This window comes from Nicotiana tabacum, chromosome 22 (assembly GCF_000715075.1).
Source record: "Nicotiana tabacum cultivar K326 chromosome 22, ASM71507v2, whole genome shotgun sequence".
NCBI lineage: Eukaryota > Viridiplantae > Streptophyta > Magnoliopsida > Solanales > Solanaceae > Nicotiana > Nicotiana tabacum.
Window position 1 is genome coordinate 77690111 of NC_134101.1, and position 11612 is coordinate 77701722.

The 11612-nt window shown below is 38.3% G+C and overlaps 1 protein-coding gene across 1 annotated transcript; it reads right to left on the reverse strand.

Moving 5' to 3' along the window:
• Positions 1-674: 674 nt before the first annotated feature.
• On the reverse strand, positions 675-1347 carry LOC107828389 (large ribosomal subunit protein uL15x). The gene has a single exon (XM_016655676.2). The coding sequence runs from the start codon at positions 1284-1286 to the stop codon at positions 840-842; it is 447 nt and encodes a 148-aa protein (XP_016511162.1). The 5' UTR covers positions 1287-1347; the 3' UTR covers positions 675-839.
• Between the last annotated feature and the right edge of the window lie 10265 nt (positions 1348-11612).

The window sequence follows — 11612 nt, forward strand, 5'->3', positions numbered from 1 at the left end:
AGCCTACTTCATATTTCAATCATTCAACTTCCTCTTTTTTACCACCCAATGCAAAACCCTTCTTATCCAACAAAGAACCACAAAAACGAATATCCCCCTCTAAACCCAACAGTACTCGCTCCTTTTTTTTCAATTATAGTTTCATGTTTGAGCACATATTAGAAATTTCCCAAATGCTAAAATGGATAATACATCTCGTACAACTCTTGCTACATGAGCACTACTTAAAGCCTCATATCTGATCAACACTACTAAGACACCATATTAATAAACTACTACTATAAGAATAATCATATTTAGTAAAATCCACCAAAATAATTACAAAGAAAAACTACTCCTAATATTAATATCGATTTGACCAAGGAAAACATTGCAGCAAAATCATCATATCTGGATAAGGTTAAGTCTTAGTTCAACTCATCAAAATGAATCTGTGTCAAATAGAGCACCAAAATAAAACCTGCTACAAGATCACTTATATTCAAGATACAATTACCTCAGATCTGTTGAACTTGAACACCAGAAAATGTACATACTATAGCACGAGAATATCATTAAACAAAATTTTCACAAAGTTATCATTCAGAAATAGTATGATATACCATGTGAAAACATCAAATGGAATGTCTAAAAAGGCACAAAACAGATGATGAAACTAACAGCAGCCAAAAGCATTCAAAATATATGCTAATTTGTATCAATAAGCGATTTAACAGTCAACATCTCAAATGTATTTCAAAGCAATAAATCCCAAGGTTCAAATACTCCATCCATTGACTAATCGAAAACAGTAACTTAAACAAAATAAAACTCAAAAGGCGCAACTAATAAAAGCAAACCTAAGCGGTAAGCACAACAGCACCACCAGCTTCCTTAATCTTCTTCTCAGCATTCTTCGAAATCAACTTAGCTTTCACAACAACAGGCTGTCCCGTAGGCAAAACACCTTTACCCAAAACCTTAAAGTAGCCAAACTGAGTAACATCAATTAAAGGAGCAGCACCATTATTGGCTTTAGCCTTGTCCTTGACTTCTTGTGGAAGAAGTGACCAAAGCTTGTCGATGTTAACAGTTGGACAGTGGAACTTGTTACGGAGTTTGTGGAAATAACGCATACCGACTTTACCGAAGTAACCAGGATGGTACTTGTCGAAAAGGATACGATGATGGTGCATACCTCCGGCGTTACCTCGTCCACCTGGATGCTTCCTGTGCTTTCCGACACGACCGTGTCCGGCGCTCACGTGGCCACGCTTCTTCCTGTTCTTCTTGAATCGGGTTGTCATTTTCTCAAACCTGTGAAATGGGAAAGGGAAGAGCGGCACTGAGAGAATGGCGAGGTTAGGGTTTTGTGGGATTTTATAGATGGAAGATTGTTGGATTGGGCCAGACACTCGTTCAGCCCTTAGGGTTTTTCATAGATATGGGCTTCGGCCTTCATCCAGCAAATGCCTCATTGTCGCTCCTTTTCTTCTCTCATATTTTTTTTAATATAACGATTGGTTACATTCAAGTCCAAACAAATATTTTGCGTCGATATTTACATTATTCAGGCACTAATACCATTAAAAAGAAATATTTTGAATCTTTAAAATCAGTTGGGCCTGATTTTCTATGAAATTGGATACCTTTTTAATTGAAGAATTAACCTAAATAGCGCCTACCCAACCGCTTAAATTAAAAATAGCAAGCGAATGTATAATATATGAATAGTCCATATATGATATGTGCATAACTGTGTACAATCAATGCATAACCTATATATACCGGCTATAAAGAATAAATAGTAAATCCGATTGGTTGTTTGCGTAAAGATCCATGATGCAAAATCTTTATGTAAAAGAATAAAGTAAAAGTACTATCAACTTAGAAATTTTTCTTTTCATACTGCAAAAAATTTACTTTCTAAAAGAACCATGAAAAAAAACTCATTGGAATTTAGAGAAGCAAAACATAGTTATTTCTTCTGGACCAAGGGAGTGGAAAATGAGTTCATCTAATGACCCCAAAAAATTAATAGTAGTGCCTATATTTAGTTGTACATTGTTCCAACGCTCACGTGACAGCCATTCGTTGGAAAATTAAAAGTATTGGAATTTTACCTCTCAAAATGAATTTATAAGGTGTTAAAATATTGAATCTTACATTGAAATATCAGTCTACTACCAAGTTCAGTTGCATATCACAATTTCTAATACATGGCACAAGTTTCTACATGTTGAAATAATGTTTACATTTTTGCTTCCAACATTTCAGAAGAACTTGCCCGAAAAGCATATGCATTCAAGGAAATTCCTTTCAGAATATCTTGCAATGGAGGGAGGATTACAAGTCTCTTTTAGCTGCTGCACTTTGCCATTCTTCCCTTTCCCTTGAGCATTAACTACTTTAACCTCACAGAATTCAGGGGCATTCTTTTTAACGTATTCTCCTTTACCTTGTCCTGAAATGGATTGGCCAATTTCATCTTTTGGCGTAAAAATGATCCTAGTTAGTAGTTGTTTACCCTAAAAGCAGATAACAATTGAATTTATATGTGGTTTTAAGGACACGTGATTTTACTTGGCATAAACTGAGAAAATATGCAAACCGATATTGAAATTGACTGTAAAGAAAAATAAAAGCAAACCAAATGAGATATGTAGCTTGGGCCGTCGAACCAAATAAAACAACAAAGGAAATAAAAGAGAAGTAATAGAGTATTGAGAACCTTGAGAAATGAGTATTATATTACTTTTTTACTGTCTGATGTGTGTTTTACAAATGATCACACCTCCTTTATATAGTAGGGGAGTCCTACTCTTGATACAATTCTAAATATAGTAAGGACTCTCATGATGGGCTTATTAATCGGCCTCTTCTTGATACGTGCCGTGATTTCCGCCGAGATTCTCCAACTAATTGCGGCTGTAACGACTTTTTATTTTTTGGCTCGATCTTGATCCTGGCTGATCTCGATCTTGGCCGATCTCGATCTTGATCGGTCTCTGGGTCTTCGAGCTCGATCTTGACCGACCTCTATCTTGATGGGTTTCTGGGTCTCGAGCTTGACAACATATTCTTCGTATCATGGCTCGATATTACAATGATGAACCTTGAACTATCATGTTCCAATCTCGATTAATCACACGAAGGGCAAAACTCGGTTTTGACTGTATGCATATAGTCCCCTCATTTCTCGAAAAGAAGATGATGAGAAACGATATGAGTTTCCGGTCTTCAACTTGATGGATGATGATGTCAGTGTCGCGCCCCGTTTTTCACGCGAAAGCGGGTTTCGACATGTGACAACTTTTTAAAATGAGGTATTAAAAGAGGAGAGTCGCCACCTAACAGTTTAAGGTGTGTTAGGGAACCTATTATGCAAATGACTTTGTTTGACTAGTCAACGTCACTAAAGATCGGGTAAGGGCTCAAGTTACCTTAATGAGAAGGTGTTAGGTACTCCTCGAGGTCCACAATTATGGGTTTCGGCTAAACTTAAGATTATGTGGATTATGATTAAGCTAGGTGATCAAATAAACAAAGGAGTTCAGAAGTCACAGAACTTTATTACAACATGATTGACACATATCTTAGTGCGAATATAGGGATACAACTGTTTTGATCTAATAACGACATACAAAGAGGAGGGGGGTCCTAAGTTTTTTAGCCTAAAGGATCACCTCGTGCAACATAAATAATGCTTCGTAACTCCCTCAAGATGGGGTGTTACTCATATTATTCAGCGGGCACGGACTATCATCTCCTGCTACTCGATTACTATGTTAAAGTTGTTACCTAAAAGCGTTCTAATTCAATTATAGGTCATACCATATGCGTGCACTATCCGTCCCGTACCTATGGCCCAGGAGGTATTGGATCTTTACTTTGGATGGTTCTAGACCTCATTTAGGCGGCTCAGAAATGTCAAAACTAGGCGACATACAAAATACATTGGACTTCACATATAGGCAGTCAAGGCTCAAGTTTGCCTCCACACTTAAGCAATAAATGCACACAAACACATATGCCGATCAGGAATCTACAGAATCCTATAGACATGCTTTCTAGGCAATCAAAGTATGCAAGTGATTTCAGATGCTGGATATAGCTTATAGACAGAATCATGCGGGTATCATAAGCTAATTGTTGAGAGCTTTAAGTTACCAATCCTATATGTGCATTGCCTAAGTGATTTACGCAGTTGGGTACAACAGAATCTGCTAGGGAAAGAGTCCCAGAATTATTCATACGACGTGCATGAGGCAGTGTTTGAATGGTCTAGCATTAACCAATTATAGCGAGCAATTATTTCCTATAGGCAGGATCTCTAACGCATAGTACTTTAGAGCTTATTTTATTTATACTTAGTCCTATGAACAAGATTTCTAGTGAACAATGTGATATAATAGCAAATGAAATGATCAAAATCCTGTAGGCATGATTTCTAGTGAATAACTGAAGTGAATTGAAAGAAAATTCATTTTTGTTCCTATAGGCAGGTTTCTAATGCGGTTGAAAGCGATGCAAATTGAAAGAGTGCTCACTTCCTATAGGCATACTATCTATAAACATGTAGCAGTAGACATAGCATTTAAAACTCTTGTTGAATGGTAAACAGGTAGTGTGTGTGTGCTTTTCCTAATGTCATGATCTCTACAGTGCTCATGTAATTGAACAACACATATAGCGATCACATTATCAAGTCCTATAGGCATGTCATCTACCCATCGCATGTAAATATTAAAATCTATCCCCATTCCCTTTTACTAACAACCCCAATTGTTTATACAAATATTAATACAGGCCCAACAATGAGTAAAAATATTACATAACAGTGAACAGGCCCACAGTAGGCTCAAATAAAATAACTAAATACCCAGCCTTACTGGGCCTTCAACAAAGAGCCACGTTCAACACACGATCATGGATTCATAGAAGAGCCCATACCCATTCAAATGAGCTACAATGCCAAGTATTGCACCACTTGGAACAACCAATATAGACATGCAGTACATGACAGGGAAATAGAGTATTAGGGATAGTTTTGGAGGTTGAGAGAATAACAAGGACCAAGCCCTAGTGTGTCAGAGTTCACAAGGGCCTCAATTGGACCCCGAGCAGTGCTCACACTAGGGAGGCCAATAATAGAACCTAGGTAGCCTTGGCTTTCAGCCAGCTAAGAATGAAGAGTTCAGAATAACATAAGTTGCCAGTGAGAAAAATTAATAGAAGTTAGGAGATACATTCATATCCTAAAGTGGACATCGACAAATTGAGCATATAGAGTAATTAATCAAATAGTCCAGTAGGTTCAGCAGGACAGCAAAGCACCACATAGATAGCCTCATATTGAAAGAAATTGGGGAAGAAATAGGTTTGCAAGATATACATTATCATTCATGACATTAAACCAATTGGGACCTAAGAGGTTCGGATTAAGCTAAGCATGCATCCTAGCATCATAAGACAAACATGTTAGTTCTCATCAGGAGGCAAGATTGCACTGAAACATGATAGGGAGCACACATTATGACAGTCCAAACAATCACTGAAGGAACATGGGATTAAGACATACTGGGGACATATTAGCGGGGAAGAAAGATCACAGCTGAGGGAAAAGGTCTTATAACATTAAAACACATTATGTATGCAAGACAAGCATCATAGAGATTCAGTACAGAGTGGAGAGTAAGCTCATGTTAAATAGCACATGTAGTTATTCTAGCATCGACGTAGTAGACTATTTACCTAAAGAAGGTCCAAATTGTGCTAGGTATAGGTCTTGATGTTATGAAACAAACATGTTAACTTTCATCAGGGAACAAGACAACATTTTGACATGATAGGGGAACACACATTATGACAAGTTCAGTAATCACTGAAGGAACAAGGAATTAAGTGAGCCAAAGACATGCGCGGGGACATATTAGCAGGGAAACAATGTCATAGTTGATAGAAACAATCTTAACACAAATTAGTAACACATTACATATGCAAGATAATCATTGTAGAGATTCAGAACATAGTGAAAATAAACTCACGTCAAATGGCAAACGTAGGCATTCAAGTATTGACCAGTAGACGAATTAACTAGGGAAGGTCTAAGTTATGCCAGGGATTCATCTTAATATCGAAACAGTCCAAACAAGGTAGGGAAAACAAGTTCGGATAATTGTTCTATAATTTAAAGCCATCACTAAAGGGGTATGAGATCAAGTGAGCATGCTGAGTGACACAATAGCAGAGAAACAAGTCATAGTTAACAGTGAAGGTCTTAACACATGTTATTACAGATGTGAGGCATTCATTACAGAGATTCAGGACAAAGCAGGTAAGCATATTCATGAACATTCAGACACCAATACACTAGTTAAACGAGCTTAGGAGGGTTCAGATTATCCAAGTTAGACATAGACAATCTCAGAACTAGCAACATTAAGAGGAGTTAAATGCTAGAGAGATTTAAAACGAGTGTAAAGCTAATAGAGTTGTGCGTAAAAGTAGCCCAGAAACACATTAAGCCATAGATTTCAAAAGCGAGAGCACATGCAAATCAGAGACACATAAAAAATAAAATTGCAAAAGATCAAGCGACTTACCGGTTAAATGGACAACAACAAAGAACAAAAATTCCATAAGAACCTAGAATCTCAATGCGTCAAAGTTCCCAAGAGCTTCAGAAGAACTCCGGGCAATGCTCGCACCAAGAGAAAGTTCGAATAACGGAATCTTAGTGGTCTTGTTTTTTAGCCGGCCAAAATGAAGTACAAAACAAAAGAATGAAGGAATCACAAAACAAAGCTCCAATTTTAGTGAAAGTATCGATTTTCAAGTCCGCTTCAAAGGGGGATGGGGAGGGGTTTATATAGTGATAGAAATCGAACCAGTAAATAAGGAAAACTGAAAAATCAAAAATAAATAAGGAAGTATTAACATGCAGAATCAATAAAAATCGGATTAGGAAAAGAATAGGTAAACCCTAATTGACAGAAATCAAAGATTGGCCAAAAATCTTGGCTAATCGGACCCATATAGCCATGGTCATGATGTATGTGGACTAAATACTGTCCAGATTCAAGCGATTGAAGTTGTATGGTCGGATTCTGAAAGATAGCACTTGCCATATTTAGGAAAGTACTAGGTGATACCATAGTTTTGTAGAAAATAACGAGATAACACACAAAAGATAAGGAAATCATGGAGGGAATCCATGGCTGAGACGGATTTGGAGAGGTTTGAGGGCGGCTAGGGTTTCTGTGGAGAGAGGAGAAGGTTCGAGAGGATTTGGGGGCGGCGGATGGGCAAAAATGGGTCTTTAGGGTTTAGAGTGAGGGGTAATATAAAACGGGTAGGTTAATTATGGGTCGTTGATCATTTGAGATCAACGACCAGGATCACAATGGGAATGGGGCTGGTTATTTGAGACGGGTACCGACCGGATTCTAGACTAAGGGTCATTTGGCTTTGGGCTGGGATGGACTGGGCTAAGGTTGGGGTAGTTTTGGGCCACTAATGTGGTCCAAAATTGGGTTAGAATGGGCTATTATTTAAATATCCAAAATTTTATCAAAATAATTTATAAAAAATGCTTAATAAATAAATAAAAATATTATTTATGCATTGAAATGATTAAAATAATAACTTAGTATTATAAAAAATATAAATATGCTATTTTGACACAACTAATATAAAATAAATAGCAATTGTGTATGAATATAGGTCATTATTGCAAAATTAGATAAATAGCTTAAAATGCTAATATAATTATATGGAATAAAATAAAATATTTGAAGCATATATTATAGGTGCAAAATAATAATTTTAGATAACTAAGTCGTCAAAAAATAATTTAAAGGGATAATTACTAGATATTTATATAATTTAAATGCAAGAAAATTAATTTAAGAGCTCTAAAAATATGAAAAATTATGGGAAATGCTTGTATAGATTTGTAAACTAAATAATGATGCATAAAATGCTATTTTGAAGGCATGTATATATTGTAGAAAATATGAGGGCAAAATTGGGTATCAACAACTGCCCCTCTTTACCCAGGAATGATGAAAGAGTTGTCGGGTAAAGAATATGATGACCATTTTTGGCCGAATTGAGTGAGGGATGGTGTGATTTGATAAATGGGGTCGAACCCTAGTTCCTGAGTTGCCTACATATCCCTGGTATTACGGGAATCAGACCGTGTGTAGTTCTGGATCCAACAGTGAACTGAACCGATGGAATTGTCATAGGAATGGTCGTATGCTTCGGAAATGGTTCTTTTGGGTAGGACAATATCAGATGAATTTGCGCGAAATCATGAATGTGACTCTGAAATGTTATGGATGTATCTCAAAACGAGTATCTAAACGGTTATCAAGTAAAAGTGGGTAACTGATGGTGGTTGGTTGCGTTTGAAATAATTGCAGGATGTGAACGTTGAACGAAAACCGGAGCAAAGATTGCTCCCGTTAGGAGAGCGGTTACTTCCTGGATTACCTGCAAAACTTAAAACACGATGCACGCAAGTATATATGGATTATTGCGAGAATATAAACATGACGCAAATTCCCTTTGGACCATGAAAGTTATCTTTGGACAGTGAGGATGATCTCCTTAGACCATGACGTCCTAGGCCATGAATCATGTGATAAGGGATTCGCAGACCATGAAATGATGTCCACGGGTCATGAAAATGGTGCCTATGAACCATGACGCCTTTGAATAATGATGTGCAATACTAAGAGATCCTCAGGCCATGGAATGGTGTCTTCCGGCTATGAGGATGATGCCTTTAGACTATGATGCCTTTGGACAAAATGGCGTTATTTCAGCGTATGAAGTGCAAAGATGTGACGCTTGTTCACATGCGAAGATGAGACAAGACAAGGTTTAGTCTTGTGTAAGATGAGGGTAGTGCTTAGCCCTAGGTGAACAGAGGATAGTGCTAGGTCTTAGGTGGCGTAGTGGGGATAGTATTTAATCCTGAGAAAAAGGCAATGCTTAGCCGTATGCAAGAGGGGGAGGTAGGGCTTAGCCTCATGCGGAATAGGAGACAGTGCTTATTCTCATGCAAGTAAGGGAAGTGGTGCTTAGCTTCATGCAAAATAGGATACAATGCTTAGTCTCATGCAAAGAAGGCAGTGCTTAGCCTTGTGCAGTTAAGGAGGCAATGCTTAGCCTCGTGCAAATAGGAGACGATGCTTAGTCTCATGCAAAGAAAGGAGACAATGCTTAGTCTCATACAAAGAAAGGAGACAATGCTTAGTCTCATGCAAATAAAGGAGACAATACTTAGTCTCATGCAAGGAAAGGCAGTGCTTAGCCTTATGCAATTAGGGAGGCAGGGCTTAGCCTCATGCAAAATAGGAGATAATGCTTAGTCTCGATGTAAGGAAAGGCAGTGTTTAGCCTTATGCAGTTAAGGAGGCAATGCTTAGCCTTATGCAGTTAAGGAGGCAATGCTTAGCCTCATACAATAGGAGACAATGCTTAGTCTCATGCAAAGAAAGGAGACAATACTTAGTCTCATGCAAGGAAAGGCAGTGCTTAGCCTTATGCAATTAGGGAGGCAGGGCTTAGCCTCATGCAAAATAGGAGACAATACTCACTCTCGATGTAAGGAAAGGCAGCGCTTAGCCTTATGCAGTTAATGAGGCAATGCTTAGCCTCATACAAATAGGAGACAATGCTTAGTCTCATGCAAATAGGAGATAATGCTTAGTCTCATGCAAAGAAATGAGACAATGCTTAGTCTCATGCAAAGAAAGGAGACAATGCTTAATCTCATGCAAGGAAAGGCGGTGCTTAGCCTTATGCAATTAGGGAGGCAGGGCTTAGCCTCATGCAAAATAGGAGACAATGCTTAGTCTCGATGTAAGGAAAGGCAGTGCTTACCCTTATGCAGTTAAGGAGGCAAGGCTTAGCCTTATACAAATACGAGACAATGCTTAGTCTCATGCAAAGAAAGGAGACAATGCTTAGTCTTATGCAATTAGGGAGGCATGACTTAACCTTATGCAAAGAAAACGATGAGTGATAGTAGAGTGTTTCTTAACTAGAGATGTTTGGGATAGATAATCTGCTATCTTGAAGGTAGTGACCTGACGTGTCTGCAGATATTATTGTCTTACTGTGCCTGCATCCAAAGAAAAATTGTGAGTTTCGTAGGGGAAGGTTGATTCGCGCTTTTGTCTTTTGCTTTGCATGTGCTCCTTTCTTAAGATCCTGTTTGAGTCACCATGGGAAACATCTGGCTATTTATAGAAATAAAGTTTTTCGAAAGAAATGCGTGCATTTGATGAATGTAGTTATTTAAAATATAGTAGTATGCAATATCGACTAAGTTAGATGAACCAATGACTGTGAAATATTTTAGAGACATTGCGGCTTCCTTGCTCTAGAATTTTAAGGGTCCTCCTCAAAATTTTGCCCCTGTTTAAAAGCAATTCTTTGATTGTTCTATGTATGACGAAGTTGGCTGGACTTGCTTTAGAATTTTGAGGGTCCTCCTCAAAATTCTGTCCCAGTTTCTGACCATAGCAAAAATGAAGATTTTATCGAGATGTGACCGAACCCACAGGGCTGCCTACGTATCCCCTCTTATACGGGAATCAGGTCAAGCGTAGTTCTGTTACATCATATGAAGAAATATAAACAATCTAAACATAGTATCTCTTGACTGCGTCTTAGTTGATAAGTTTTGGCCAAACTTCTTCGTCCATCTCTGCGAGTATGAGCGCTCCTCCTGTTAGTACTCTATGAACCATGTAGGGCCCTTACCAATTGGGTGAAAATTTCCCTTTGGCTTCATCTTGATGCGGGAAGATCCGCTTCACCACCAGCTGCCCCGGTGTGAATTATCTAGGCCTGACCCTTTTGTTGAAAGCTCTGGACATTCTGTTATGGTAAAGTTGATCGTGATATACTGCGTTCATTCTTTTTCCGTCAATGAGAGCCAGTTGCTCATAACAACTTTGAATCCATTCTGTATCACTGAGTTCATCCTCTTGTATGATTCTCAAAGAAGGAATTTCTACTTCGGCGGGAATGACGGCTTCAGTGCCATAGACTAGCAAATAAGGAGTTGCCCCGATTGATGTGCGAACCGTGGTACGATATCCAAGTAGGGAAAATGGTAACTTCTCGTGCCATTATTTGTGATTATCTACCATCTTCCTTAATATCTTATTGATGTTCTTATTGGCGCCTTCCACAACTCCATTCATTTATGGCATGTATGCTGTGGAATTCTTATGCTTGATCTTGAAGGTTTCACACATGGATTTCATCAAATCACTATTAAGGTTGGCGGCATTTTTGGTGATGATTTATTCTGGTGCCCCGAATCGACAGACAATACGATCCCTAACGAAATCTGCAATGACCCTTTTAGTTACAGCCTTGTAAGATGCGGCTTCAACCCATTTTGTGAAATAATCTATGGCCACTAGAATGAACCTGTGCCCATTTGAAGCGGCGGGTTCGATTGGACCGATGATATCCACCCCCCAAGCGGAGAAAGGCTAAGGTGCACTTATTGCATTGAGTTCATTGGGTGGCACTCGTATCATATTTGCATGTACTTAGCCTTGATGATACTTTTGGACATACCTGATGCAGTCTGTTTCCAT